Genomic DNA, 15,775 nt, shown 5'->3' with positions numbered 1-15,775 from the left:
CAACGCTGGTATTGAGAGTTGAAGTGGCGGTAAATATGCCTGTACGCTCCCTTTTTGGAGCCTAACACAGCCCTTCAGACAACTCTAAATACCAGTGTTATTTAAAAGGTGCGGGGGGGAAAAAACACGCGTAGCTAACGCACCCCTTTGGCCGCAAATTTCTAAATCTAGCCGTCAGTGTTTGTTATTTTTTGTAATTTAGGGGTTTTTAGTTTTGGGGTCTTTGGGGGATAGCTGTTAGATAGTTAAGAATTGTAGGGGTAGTTTGCATTTGAGCTGTAGTGGTATAGGGGTTAGTAGGTTAGTGGGTATTGGCGGAATAGGGGAAAAATAGTGTAGCGGGTGTTTGCGGTTGGCTATTGGCAGAATAGGGGTTAATAGGTTAGGAAGTTTATTGTTGTGGGCTATTGGTGGTATAGGGGTTAAGTAGTGTAGGCGGTGTTTGCAGTGGGGTATTGTCAGTATAGGGGTTAAGTAGTGTAGGGGTTATTGCTGTGGGCTATTGGCAGTATACGGGATAATAGGTTAGGAAGTGTATTGTGGTGGGCTATTGGCGGTTTAGGGGTTAAGAAGTGTAGGGTTAGTTTGCGGTGGTGGGTTATGTCGGTTTAGGGGTACATAGGTATATTTATTAGGTCTGTGCTATATATTTAATGGGGATTCTTTACTTTACATTGCCAATGTAGGTGTCGATGCTGCTTGTAATATTTCGCCAGCATCACCAACCATTGCAATATATAGAAAAACGTCTCTCTGCGATGCTGCCTTTAAAGAGTAATGTTGTCATGTTTGAATATCTCGCAAACATTCCCAACATCGTGTCGGATCCCTTTTAAATATATTGCTGAGGATAGCCAGCTAGTGGTATCTTTTGAGAGTCAACCACAGTCCATAAATCCGCTGGAAAAAACAGGGATAATTCTCTCAAGGCCTAGTGTCATTTGCTGTTGTAAAATGTGTGAACTGGTGGTAACAACAACTATCTCTGTTAAAGTCTATGGAGATAGTTTATGCTACCACCAGTTTACAACGATAGGAACTAAATTGTACAGTACAGTAGTACCTGTATGTTAAAGCTTTTCTCTTGTTAAAGACCTCAAGCCTCTTTAGCTGGAGCAGAACTCCAGCTCAACTACCTTATTCTACTACTTTTGGAAGGTGTTTCTACTTACTACAGTGGTCAGAGGCCATCTACTCAACAATACTGATATGGTTCCACAAGAGTCCAAAAAACATATTTATTAAAGGGGCCTTAGTCAGTGGTAAACAGATGGTATTCTGTTTTGAATTTAAACAATCTTTACCCAGGGTATTCATACATTTCCAATAAAACTAAGCCTCCCCAATATCTTAGGCGAGGCTTCTTACTACAGAAAAGCCAACTATGGCTCTAATATCATCCAAGAACACTTCTGTCTTATGTTCTGTATGTGGAGGAGAAGAGAGAACAATAAAGGGATATTGTAGCTATTTTTTTCTTTGTTTTTGTTAAAATTGGATATTTCAAGCAATTTTTTTTAACAAAATGCTTGTTCTCTAATACAATGTTTTCTTGCAGAGAAAAAAACATTATTAACATGCACCTACATGTGATTTCTAGATATTGTATGAGTACAATGTGCCTTTAATTAATGCCCATTAATGATTGATGTGCCTTTAATTAATGTTGCCAAACACAAATGATTAATACTATGTCACTAAATATGAATTACAAACATTGGACACAGAAAGATTAGATGGTTGTTAAACTGTTTTAAATGTGAACGTGTGTTCAGCTATTTACCTGTTTTGTACAGTTAGTCGATTTCAAATCCAGAGGGGCCTGACTTCTGAGGGCTAAAATGCTGAGTGCAGAAAACGAATGACCAATAAGATTAATTAGTATATACTTACCTACAGATTTAATGAAGACTGCTGTTTCACCTGAATAAGCATTAAAGCGTCATGTTCCACCACATCCAGGAACACTATTTATGCTGTGTGTATGTGATTCAAACCTTGTATTCTACACTTGTTATAATGATTGCTTACGGTTTTAGTCCCACTAGAATTTCACTATCATAAGAATTTATAGTCTCCAAAATTTCTAATGAAATATATAATTAATGTTTAGTTTCAGTTATTAAATAGCATTTTTTCTAGTTTATGTTAATTTTCTAATTACAGCATTTGTCATTGTTCTGGGGTAAACAAATGATTGAACCTCACATGAATTTATTAGTTAACAGACATGATACATTTTTTGATAATTTTTATTACATTTTCACATGATCGCTATACAAATTAATTATTCTGATTTCCTGTTATGTATACTTTACTGCTTCCTTTGATCGCATCTGAAGAAAGTAAGTATTACACACAATTGTGATTGAATTATGCATGTGTAATTTAAAGTGGTTGTCTTACCGCTACATGTGTTTCTTTTCATGGTATAAAAATGTATATGAGCCATATTATTAGGGTTTTTCCCCCCCAAAATAAACCGTTTCTGTTAAAGGGAACTCAAATGTTTCATAAAATGTTGGTTTCATTTATTGAACATTGGATTATTATATATTTCACTAGCCATTCCCCCCAACCAATGAATTCTCTCTATGTTATGATAATTTTGCATCATCATCATATACATGATTAGCTAAGAATAGGGGGCACTAAAATATATGATAATACAGTAAGGGATCCATGACAAAGTGTTAGCACAACACACCTCAGATTTGTTCTTTTAACATCAGGTCCATGTTAGAATTAAATTTTTAATCATATGGCTCGTAAATACTTTTTTTTTAGTGATTCTATCTATATATACTGTATATCTCTATCTATCTGTCTATCTATAAATACAGTGCTTGAAAAATGCTCTTGTCTGGTCGTTCTGGACGAGTACAAAATGTGACCAGACAAGAAGGGCACACAAAGATCCCAAGAGTATAAATATAAATGTGTATAGTGCATAAATGATATATGTGAAAACTGTCCCAGCTTCAGGGTGAATACAGTCCTCTAACTGGATCCATATGAAATCCTCAAAAAAAGGGAGGAAAACTCACAATCATGAAATCCTGTTATTAACTGTGTATAATGAAGACCTTGGAAATATACTCACATAGACATTAGCCAATAACTTGTTGTACAATAGAAATTACCAATGGCACTCCTTGGATAGAATGGACCCCCTATCCCTAATAGAGCCACTGAATCAAGCAGGGTGTGGGTGCTGTGTATTTGTTCAATTGACACAATCTGGAAAGAGAGGTAATAGAACTACCTCTCCTAAAAGAATACACTAATAGCACTCCGGGGTCACGAACAGCAAATATATGTCTATGGGTGACTTGTTGCTAACATCACGTTAGAGAATAACAAAAATGGGGGATAGCACAAGTAATAATGATAAAACTTAAGTTTTATCATTATTACTTGTTCTATCACCCATTTTTGTTATTCTCTATTTGCTGTTCGTGACCCCAGAGTGCTATTATTGTATTCTTTTAGGAGAGGTATTTCTATTACCTCTCTTTTCCAGATTAGAAAATAACTCAGCTCTGGTCAAGGGAATTTCTTAATCTGGAGCTCAGATTAAAATATTTTATTGATAAAAAGGCAGTATCACTCAGGTATTAAGAACATAAGAGCTGCATACAAAAAAAAACAATCAAAAGATGCCAAAGAGCCGGCGTCTCTGTCAGCTGAAGCAGTCAATGTGTTTATAACTATTGAAATATATAAGATAAAACAATGCAGGTTATGTTTGGATCATCAGATTCATCTGTTTGTCGAAATTTGCTACCACATTGCTGCACATGGGCTCGTGTACAATGTCACTCCATTCATGATGAATGCAGGACTAAATTTTCTTAACCGTTGAAATTTGCTACTTAACAATGTATGCATGCTTGTAGTTACACAATCACATTCAACACATTCTTTTGAAACACATGGCGGTAGCAAATCTCGAGGAAGTAGCAAATTCTGAAAGATCACCGGCCGTGCTAAGCCAAAAGCTTCTTGGTGTAGCCCGACTCCTGAGCAGCAAACTTCACTGGGATAGTGCTCCTCTTAACAAACTCCAAGACCCGACATTGTTCAAGTGTAGCACAGAGTCTGACACTTTATTATCAGGAACAACTGTGGAACATTCCTGCCCAAGCAAAGCATATATCCTTTGTAGGCAGGAAATTCAAGGTCATATACTTCTGAGGAGGCTACTAACCTAGTGACATGGTGTTTAGTATGAATATTCTGATAGGGTTGCATAGCTTTATAGTTATTTTCTCAGCTAGGATGGCAAGCACTTCTTTATGTAGTTTGATGAAAGGTTAAATATAGTAATATTTGGGCAGCCTGGCCCTATTTTTTTAAAGGGCAGTTCAGGACACAGATTTTAACTAAGTTATATAGGATTGTCCCAAATCTGTCCGAATGGGCTTCACAAGCCTGTGGAGTGTTGCACTATTTATTTAGCATGATAAATTATGAGGTGGCTGGAATATAACACATATAGGGTGGCCAGCACGGTGCAGAGGATGGTGTTGGAGTTTGAAGTTAGGCCAAAAAGAAAGAGAACATGTCAATGGTATAATTTGTAATAAAAATGGAAAGGGAGGACTTGCGAAAATGGAAATTCTGATGATTTTTAAAGGGGTTCTGTCATGGGCAAGGGTCATTTCCGATGGCGGTATCAAATGAACTTTGCAGTGCTTGGCCTGGGGAGTGAGATCTGTGGAGGAGATTAATGATGGTGGGCTTCTTTATGATCCCCCATACCTTTGACTATATAAACTACCTCTAGTAGGACTAAGAGGTCTAAGTGTAGTTTAGGCATATACTGGAATTGATAATATTTATTAAATGTGATATAAAGAGATATCAAAATAAACTAAAAGGAAGTTTTTTTTCAGCACAGGAACCTACATAGTTACTCAATTCAATAGAGGAGATACTGGGGCCGATTTATCACGGCCCAAATGGGGCTGTATACCCCTGTTTCCGTGTGAGCCTTCAGGCTTGCCGGAAACAGGAGTTAAGAAGCAGCGGTCTTAAGACCGCTGTTCCTTAACTTGTCCGCTGCCTCTGAGGCTGCGGACATCAATCCGCCCAATCTCATACGATCGGGTTGATTGACACCCCATGCTAGCGGCCGATTGGGCATTGCACAAGCAGTTCACCAGAACTGCTTGTGCAATGATAAATGCTGACAGCATACGCTGATCATGTCCGCCAGACACTTGATAAATCGGCCCCATAGTATACAGATTTCATTAATACTTGAAAATCATTCCAAAATACAAATTGTTTTTATCTAAATATATTAAATAATTGGTGTTTATATTACTTATTCCAGTGCAAATTATTTTCTTTTCCCGAAAGTGAATACTTTTTTAAACATGTAAAGGATTTTACTGATTCATTATATTATTATCACATGTAATTTCTACTCTATCCATACTGTAAATTGATTTTACTACTTATTCATAAAGAACACATAAGGTCATGCTGAGCCGGCTATAATAAATTATGTCCAAACTACCACAGAGCACAATTTATATTGCTGTTGAGTTATTATTATTACAATTTTCTATTTTTTTTTATAGGAACAGTTACAGTGACCTCAGCGAAGAAAATTTCTCTGATAATTAGCGTCACTTGTTGAATAGGACTGAAAACAAGTTATTTAAAGGTGACTCCAACTACTAAGTTCTAACTTTTAGAATTGCTGCTGTAAATGTTTTTGTACAAAGCAACATATGCTATAAATCAGATTTCCATTGTAACAACGAAAAGAAAATCTGAGGCTGAAGATTATATATGATTGCAAATAGAATATAATTTTCTGTTGAATAATCACACTATCTGCAGGCAGCAATATGAAAAATAAATAAATAAATAAAATGTTTTTGCTATCAATATTTTATCTAATCTCTAACATTAAAAAAATGCCACATGTGTTTATATTTTAAAATTTGTCCTGTTTGATTTGTCATTCAGTAGTATCACAAGCTGTCTTAAATGACAGCCAAGGTGCAATACATTGTATTCACTGAGCAGTACAATTTTATAAAGTATATTGGGCTAGATTCATAGATAGTTATTAGACTGTCTCCCTGTCAACTTCGCTCTCCCCAGCTACGTTTCCCTCTCCGGCAAGCCATTATTTTCTATAGGAGACATTTAAGACCTCGCAGGAACAGCCACTTTTTTGATAATTTCTTGAGCCCCTGCAAGCATCAACAAGATTTTTCACTTCTGATCTGGTGAATGTTAAATAATTGGGTCCAAACTCATTTAAAGCTAGAACAAATTGTGCATAATGAAGGGAAATAAAATAGACATATTGACCAGATTTTTCAAGTAGTTTTTTTAAATCATTAAAGGTTAAGAATGGTCAATAGAAGCATTTCAAATTTTAAATAGAAACAATTTTGCAATATGCTTCCATTAGCAGAAATGCTTCTAGTAAAAGTTGTTATAGTTTTATGCTGTGATTGCCCGTGCACCAGCATTCAAACATAACACCTTCTCAGAGAATCAGCAGTGGCTTGTATGACACAAAGTAAGAATTCACTGACGCAGTATACTCTTTGAGCAGCCATTGGGCAACATTTATCAACGTGAGAATAAGAAAATTCTCACGTTTGTCGTAAAAAAAAAACTCACAAATGATTTCACCATGTTTATGAAAGGTTGTGCGCCAATAAAGTCGCAACTTTTCGTATGTGCGAATAAATGATTCACTTTTTTACTCTCACCAGTTTGTAGGTTGCGAGGTAGTGAAAGAGAAAGTGTAATATTGTTGTGTGTCTGGAGGGAAAGTGGAAAAATTTATTTTTCTTGCTGTAATGGCTGTATTTAGGGATAGAAATTGCCCACAATAAGGTGCAGAACCTAAAGAATAATAATTAATTAAATAACAAAAGTTATATACAGATTTATAAAAAAAAGTAAAATAAATTAAAATGCAATTGAAATAAGTGTACTCAGAAAAACAAAGGTAAGCTACTATAAAACATTTTAGTTTCTAGTAACTTTTACTAGAATCATGTTTGGTAATAGAAGTATATTGCTAATGGAAGTATTTAAAATTGAAATGAACCCATGTACATTTTAATTTTGACCTTTCTTTTTTTTTGTTTTGCAATTCAGTACTAAACTTCTTAAATTGTTTATTGCAATATTCACCAACTGCCTTAATAAAAGTACTATTTTTATGGCGTATTTCCTCTATATTCTTAAATAACCTTTCTATATTTGAGGACACTTTGCAAAAGGAATTTTGCCACATTGGTGATAGACAAACATCCACTTGCTTATACATTTTCTTTCTGTCCTCAACAGAAGATGAAGTTTATGCAGGATTTGTGGCTGAGGATCCATATTCTTTCTATATTTGTCTATATAGCCACACTTCATTCTTCCAATGATTTTACTAAAAACATATATTCAATTATTGCTTAATATTGACCTCTGGGAGCAGAAGATTAAAGACTAGGAGCGCTCAGTTTATTTGAGAAAAAAATAAGTCAAAGCAAGAAGGAGCATGTTTGTTTCAGCCAATAGTAGCTGGTAATGTGAGATGAGACTCCAAATTAATGCATCAGATAGATTTTATGCAGCACATTGCAACCGCTCATCATTTTTCCAACTGAACAAAACTGCTGAATTGTTAAACTCATATTCCCAGTCCTCTGCTACACAAGGCATTGATTGGGTTTTAGACTATGAATTATGTATTGTAAGTCATATTTGTGAGAAATAAAAACTTTATAAACATTGCTATAGTGTTGCTGGAATTATCTCATCACATAAATATCAAGCACAGATGAGGTTAAACAGATTGATATTAGCATTAACCCTGCACCAGTTTATTTATCGAACTGCAGTTGCCCCAATCTTACAAACCCACTTCCACAACCAGCCTATTTCATAAATTTGTTCTCTGCCTTCATAGTCCATTAAAACGCACCTTATCATTTTAACTTTGTATCTTCCACAATGCCTGGACCTCACTACTATCTGTTTCATACCCCAGCTTCTGGAATTACACTTCCTCCATGCAAACCTACCAACCCCCATGGGGCCCCATGTACTAAGCCAGGTGCAAAAAATGTTCCGACTTGGGAACCTGTCCATCCGGTTTTGCATCAAACGAGCAGTGGACACTGTACGTCTGCTCCCTGTACGTATCGTGACAAATTCAGAGTGTGTTATAAAAAGGGCCTGCCAATCACCTCAAAGAAACGTGTTGATGTTGCTTTATTTCTACAAACTCAGAGGTGAGAGAGAGGGTAAGAACCAGAAGTCAGCAGACCCTCAAGGGTTAATAGCAGCATCCACTGCTGACTTTGTGCCACATCTTCTAAATTGTTTTAGCAAAATTGATTGAAGCCATTGTTCTTCTTTTCTGTCCCCTAAAAGCCAAGCTCTATATCATTTTGTAGCTTCTCCCTTTATATGGTCTGGGTTCCTTAGTATGCAAGTCTTCAACAACAAATGTTTGTCAAGGGACACAGAATTAATAGATATTTTTAAAGATTCTTGAATGGTTAATGTACAATCATAACTGTACATTTATGTATTTTTATTATTATCTTTATTTATTTTTTTAAAGCATGTTAATGTACATTTTTCTTATGGTTATGGTGCTTGCCACTTTCAACCAATAAAGCTATTTATGTTTTGTTTTCAGACAGTGAACTTCAACTTTTTGGACCAGTTGTGCATAAACATCTGTTACCTACAAAAACATACATAAGCTAGTCATTCTTATTGCTTTACTCCCCTTTTAGATCAGTTCACTAAATGTGTAGATATTCATTATCTCAGCTCTATGTACATATACTTTATAATCAGCCTGGAGGCAAAGCCATCTTAAGACTAGATAGCGAGTGGCAAGCTAACAGTTGCGCACAAGCAATACCGGGTTTATCGCAGCTGTTTGACCACATCAGAAGTAGCTTGGTTACTACAACTTGAAAATAAACGAGTTCACTCAAGCGCAATTGAATTTAACGTGCATCAGGAAAGCACGACCTCAGAGCGTTGGTTCACTGTTACGCTCGAATAAAACATTACCCAAAACACATCAAAATTATTATATATATAAATATATATATAGTAAACAGGCAATGGGAAGGCACTCACCGTAATAAAAATATATCTCTTTATTTTCTTGTTAACGTTTTTGGGGTCACCCCTGTCCTCAGACCAGGAAATAAAGAGATATATTTTTATTACGGTGAGTGCCTTCCCATTGCCTGTTTACTATTTATGTTTTTTGAAGAGCACCCCGGACGTTGAACTGCTGAAAGTGTGTGCTGGTTCCCCTCTGCATATTAATATATATATATATATATATATATATATATATATATATATATATATATATATATATATATATATATATAAAATTGCATTGGAGCCCTTTGCAGTCAAGTAGCTGAAAACACGTAAAATCATATTTATGCAATATTCATCCTATAATATAAAAGGCCAAGTGTGTTTGTCCGAAGCTGTCATGCGCAGTAGAGACAGCACGAGGACAAACACACCTGGCCTTTGAGTCCCTAGCTGATCTGCGTCTGCCGCAGAAGTGGGCGTGGCCGGGTGTGAGCGAGGGGCGTGGCCGAGCATGAGTGGTTGTAAATGGCGTGGCCAACTGTGAATGGGGCGTGGTCGACTGTGAAATGGGCGTGGTCAGGTGCGGTCGCAAGATAGAGACTGAGGGGAGAGAGATAGAGAGGAGGGGAGAGAGGGGGAGAGAGAGAGCAAAAGAGGGGGGGAGAGAGAGCAAAAGAGGGGGGGGGAGAGAGAGCAAAAGAGAGGGGGAGAGAGAGAGCAAAAGAGAGGGGGGAGAGAGAGCGCAAAAGAGAGGGGGGGAGAGAGAGCGCAAAAGAGAGGGGGAGAGAGAGCGCAAAAGAGAGGGGGGAGAGAGAGCAAAAGAGGGGGGAGAGAGAGAGCACAAAAGAGAGGGGGAGAGAGTGCAAAAGAGAGGGGGAGAGAGAGCGCAAAAGAGAGGGGAGAGAGAGTGCAAAAGAGAGGGGGGAGAGAGAGCGCAAAAGAGATGGCGGGAGAGAAAGCGCAAAAGAGAGGGGGGAGAAAGAGCGCAAAAGAGAGGGGGGAGAGAGAGCGCAAAAGAGAGGGGGGAGAGAGAGCGCAAAAGAGAGGGGGGAGAGAGTGCACAAAAGAGAGGGGGGAGAGAGTGTAAAAGAGAGGGGGAGAGAGAGCGCAAAAGAGAGGGGAGAGAGAGCGCAAAAGAGAGGGGGGAGAGAGAGCGCAAAAGAGATGGCGGGAGAGAAAGCGCAAAAGAGAGGGGGAGAGAAAGGGCAAAAGAGAGGGGGGAGAGAGAGCGCAAAAGAGAGGGGGGAGAGAGTGCACAAAAGAGAGGGGGAGAGAAAGCGCAAAAGAAAGGGGGGGGAGAGAGAGTGCAAAAGAGAGGGGGGAGAGAGAGTGCAAAAGAGAGGGGGGAGAGAAAGCGCAAAAGAGAGGGGGGAGAGAGAGAGCGCAAAAAAGATGGAGGAGAGAGAGAGCGCAAAAGAGAGGGGGGAGAGAAAGAGCCAAAGAGGGGGGAGAGAGAGCGCAAAAGAGAAGGGGGGAAAAGCACAAAAGAGAGGGGGGAGAGAGCGCAAAACAGAGAGGGGAGAGAGCGCAAAAGAGATGGGGGGAGAGAAAGCGCAAAAGAGAGGGGGTGAGAGAAAGCGCAAAAGACAGGGGGGAGAGAGCGCAAAAGAGATGGGAAAGAGAACGCGCAAAAGAGGGTGGGAGAGAGAGAGCGCAAAAGAGAGGGGGGAGAGAGCGCAAAAGAGATGGGGGAGAGAGAGCGCAAAAGAGATGGAGGAGAGAGAGAGCGCAAAAGAGAGGGGGAGAGAGGGAGCGCAAAAGAGAGGGGGAGAGAGAGAGCGCGCAAAAGAGATGGGGGAGAGCGCAAAAGAGATGGAGGAGAGAGAGAGCGCAAAAGAGAGGGGGGAGAGAGGGAGCGCAAAAGAGAGGAGGAGAGAGAGAGCGCAAAAGAGAGGAGGAGAGAGAGAGAGCGCAAAAGAGAGGGGGGAGAGAGAGAGCGCAAAAGAGAGGGGGGAGAGAGAGAGCGCAAAAGAGAGGGGGAGAGAGAGAGCGCAAAAGAGAGGGGGGAGAGAGAGAGCTCAAAAGAGAGGGGGAGAGAGAGAGCTCAAAAGAGAGGGGGAGAGAGAGCGCAAAAGAGAGGGGGGAGAGAGAGCAAAACAGAGGGGGAGGGAGAGAGCAAGGGGTGGGACCGCTGTACTGCAAAAAATGGCGAGTGTAAACGGGCTTTAGGACTAGTATTTAATAAAATGTTATACTGTGTTTTTAGTGTAAATATTTCACATACCATTGTTCTTCACATAGGGGAATATGTTCTAAGTATTTTTAAAAAGATATTCCTTTATACATCTGCGTATATCTATACCTATATATAGTAATAAACATATATAGGTATAGATATATATTTTACCCAAAAAAACATCAGATATATATATAGAAGTATGTACAGTATTTATGAATAAATAACACATATTCTGCTATGTGAAGAACATTGGAATCTGGTTAGCGCAATTGAGAAAAAGTGATCAGGTTTGCGCTACTTGTTGGGTGTTAGTTTTTTTCCCATTTTTCACGGTCTATTGAAGTCTAAGGGAGAATATGTTAATGTGGTTGCAATATTGTAACTTCAGCTTTTTGTGCACGTCGAGTTTGTTCAAAAACATTTTACTTTCAACTGCTAATACGCCCGATTTTCGATGTGTGCAAAAAAGATTAAGTTGAGCACAGTTAGCGTGCAAGCTGGAGTGATTAAATAGCTCTCTACTCGTAATTTAGCCCTTATTTGGTAAATGCTTACATAAGTAAAAGCAAATGTATCTTATGTGGTAAATATACCCACAAATATGACCAAAGGATTCTCTTCTGGTAAAGTATTACACAAATATGAGCAAAGGATTTTCATTTGATAAACCAGTCCACAAATATCAGCAAAAAAAGATACCTATACCTAGTAATAAACATATATAGGTATAGATATATATTTTACCCAAAAAAAACATCAGATATATATATTGAAGTATGTACAGTATTTATGAATAAATAACACATATTCTGCTATGTGAAGAACATTGGAATCTGGTTAGCGCATTTGAGAAAAAGTGATCAGGTTTGCGCTAATTGTTGGGTGTTAGTTTTTTTCCCATTTTTCACGGTCTATTGAAGTCTAAGCGAGAATATGTTAATGTGGTTGCAATATTGTAACTTCAGCTTTTTGTGCACGTCGAGTTTGTTCAAAAACATTTTACTTTCAACTGCTAATACGCCCGATTTTCGATGTGTGCAAAAAAGATTAAGTTGAGCACAGTTAGCGTGCAAGCTGGAGTGATTAAATAGCTCTCTACTCGTAATTTAGCCCTTATTTGGTAAATGCTTACATAAGTAAAAGCAAATGTATCTTATGTGGTAAATATACCCACAAATATGACCAAAGGATTCTCTTCTGGTAAAGTATTACACAAATATGACCAAAGGATTTTCATTTGATAAACCAGTCCACAAATATCAGCAAAAAAAGATCTGGATAAGAAATTAAAGAAACAGTAATGGCAAAATTAAACTTTTATGATTCAGATAGAGGGGCCTATCTATTAAGCTGTCAACCTAAAATACGCCGAAATTCCGCATCATAATTTTTGCGAGATTGATGCGACCTAGTTATCAAAGCCTCAAGACCAGCAAATGTTGAAATTTGTGCCATAACATACGATCCACCGGTCTCAATCTGACGCAGATCGATGCTTACGTCATTACAGATGTTCCGAATACACATTCGGCTCTATCTAAAACTTTTTCCCAGTTATCAAACTTTTAACAGGTACGCTCGCGGCTATTCGGACGCATCGTACCTGGTTATCAATCCGCCACCCTTGAGGCCGCGGATGCCATAGAAATCAATGGGAGTCTGAAAGCAGCGAAAGCTTATGTTCGATGCTGCAAGACAAAAAATATATCCCATTGATTTTTATGGTATAAAACAAGTTACATTTACACCTAACACCCTAACATAAACCCGAGTGTAAACTCCCAAAATCTGCTGCCCCGACATTGCCGCAACCTAAATACAATGTATTAAACCCTATTCCGCCGCTCCCCGACACCACCGCCACTAAATAAAGGTATTAACCCCTAAACCTCTGGCCTCCCACATCACCATCACTAACTAAACCTATTAACCCCTAAACCGTCAGCCCCCCACATCGCCAAAAACTAAATTAAGCTATTAACCCCCTAACTTTAAATTAAAATTACAACATCCCTATCTTAATATAATTTGCAGCATTGCACCAGTAGTTCACAAGAACTGCTGGTGCAATGATGCTGTCAGCATTTATCGATGTGCAGCAGACATGATCAGCAATATCGGATCATATCCGCTCGCACCTTATTAAATATGCCCCTGAAACTCAAACAAATGAAATCAGTAACTTACATAAGATGATCAAAAATCAAGATGAATTATTGGACCAGCTACATGACAAGATAGAAGATCTTGAAAACAGAAATAGGTGCCAGAATATACGCTTAAGATGGATTCCTGAATCCATCACAGACCAGAACCTAGAACCTTATATCCAATACTTTTTTGTGTATTTTATGGGATCCAATGATGGCCTCCCACTATTGGTGGACCACGCTCATAGAGCCTTAAGGCCATGCCCAGCTGAAAATGCACCCCCACGAGATGTCATCTTAAGCTTTAAGAACTATAAAGATAAGGAAGATATTCTCCAACTGGCTAGACAGCAACAACCCATTACATTCCAAAGTCAACTTATCCAATTTTATACAGATTTATCCTCTCAAACTCTACAAAGGAGAAAGGCTCTAGTTCCTCTGACTTCCATGCTGCGCTCAAATAACTTTCAGCAAAGAAGGAGTTTTCCTTTTAATCTGACAACAAATATAAATGGAAGGAGAGCTACCTCTAGATCACCAAATGACATACTATCCTTTTGTGACATCCTGGGTCTGAATACCTGAGATAACGTTGTCTCAACAAAGTGGCAAGCAACTTGGATCCTTGAGTTTAACAGAAATACAACCTAAATCACAATGTCAGCCCTGGTCTACAGCGGGACCAAGGGAACCTAAAGATATTTCAAACTCAAGCTGAGATACATGCTAGCCCTGCAGGAGGCTGATAAAAATTATTCAAACTACTTGTAACACATTCTTCTCCTTCCTCATTACTTGCCTAGAAGACCTCTAATTCAATAAGTATGAACGACATTTGAGGACTTAAGTTGACCGCCTCGTCTGAATCTACAGTCTTTTGCTGGTAGTGAAATCATTTCTGCTTTATAGTTTTGCTAATGTAAATTGGATACCCTCACTTACACATTTTTTTATGCACATGTTTTTTCAAACTAGTTCTAAGTTTACTTTTGATCATTGTTTGGTTTTTCTACAGTTAACGTTCCTTTGACCCTAATTATCCTTGGCCTTCAAGTACTACAACTCTAAAACCATCAGTGATTCTCAATATAATATACTTAACCCTTAAACTTCATATAGTGAAACAAAATGTTAAAGGATTTAATAGTTCATATAAATGAAGGGCCACATTTTTTGACTTACATAATCAGGGAAACATTCTACTGTCCATCTTAATACGAGGAGAGTCCACGGCTTCATTCATTACTTGTGGGAATTACAGAACCTGGCCACCAGGAGGAGGCAAAGACACAAATGCTTAAATACCTCCTCCACTCCCCTCATCCCCCAGTCATTCTTTGCCTTTCGTCACAGAGGATGGCAGAGAAGTGTCAGAAGATTCGGAGTAGTCTCTTATGGAGGGTAGTACTCTTCGGAATTGGACTGGAATTTTAAGTAGTCTTGTTAGCCTCTCATTGGGTCTGGAGATGCAGGGAGATTATTTCTGCGAAACCATCCAGACTCGTATTAACAGCTCCTTAAGCAATCAGTGTTGACGAGTTTCACTGCCTGCTTTCTATCACTCAAGTCCATGTCAGGAGAGATGCTACAACACTGTCAAACTTGAGAGGCCGTGTTCCTGTTCCACAGCGTAGATTCTGGTAAGATCATTTCATTTTTTATACCTGTAATGATAACGCAAGAAGACAGGGTCACAGTGTGACTCCTTTTATCTGTATAGAATCAAGGGTTAATATCTCCGGAAGGTGATTATTGAACAGGGGGGATTTATATATGATTACTTTATTGTGTTTTTTGCTGCGATATGTGTGAGATGTGGCTCTGGCAATGTGTGAACAATCAGGTTCTTCCTTCATTTTGATTACTGCCCAGCCTGTTTAGTTTGGCGCGCTTTTTCTCGACTGCAGGGGCCATCCTGCATGGCACTCCATGTGACCGGGTGTGGCCTCATTCTCTTTTCCTGACCATCGGTTGCAGGAGACGAAAGCGGTTTCTCTGTGGGCCTGTGTCATAGAAGGTTGTGAGTGCAAGCTATGGAGGACTCTGATGCATTAGAGGGTACTCCCTCGTTGCCTAAATCTAATGCATGTGTTTATTGTGAGGAGGCCACGGTATATCCGCCTGCTCAACTATGTTCCACATGCCTTGAAAAAATACTGGCATCTAAACAGAACAAGATGTTTAGTACCACTGAGCCGTTCACCTCTGAGAGATCTCCCTACATGCAACTCCCCAGTGCACTACTAATCCTCCTGCGGGAGGGGCCCTGTGGCCACCAGATTTTGCTGATCAGTTGCAAATGGCGGTGTCTGCGGCCTTCAGTGCTTTA

At 38.9% G+C, this 15,775-nt stretch overlaps 1 protein-coding gene across 2 annotated transcripts in view; it reads left to right on the top strand.

Moving 5' to 3' along the window:
- Positions 1 to 7,770, top strand: part of CTPS2 (CTP synthase 2) — a 721,417-nt gene extending 713,647 nt beyond the window's left edge. Inside the window, exons 18-19 of one of the 2 annotated variants that reach the window (XM_053706085.1) lie at positions 5,592 to 5,677; positions 7,333 to 7,770. In XM_053706085.1, the coding sequence (XP_053562060.1) occupies positions 5,592 to 5,637 (46 nt within the window). In that variant the 3' untranslated portion in view covers positions 5,638 to 5,677; positions 7,333 to 7,770. Of the gene's footprint in view, positions 1 to 5,591; positions 5,960 to 7,332 lie in introns of those variants that run through there. The other variant, XM_053706084.1, reaches the window with a different exon arrangement.
- The last annotated feature ends 8,005 nt before the right edge of the window (positions 7,771 to 15,775 follow it).

This window comes from Bombina bombina, chromosome 3, assembly GCF_027579735.1.
Source record: "Bombina bombina isolate aBomBom1 chromosome 3, aBomBom1.pri, whole genome shotgun sequence".
NCBI lineage: Eukaryota > Metazoa > Chordata > Amphibia > Anura > Bombinatoridae > Bombina > Bombina bombina.
This window is presented reverse-complemented; position numbering and strand designations above follow the sequence as displayed.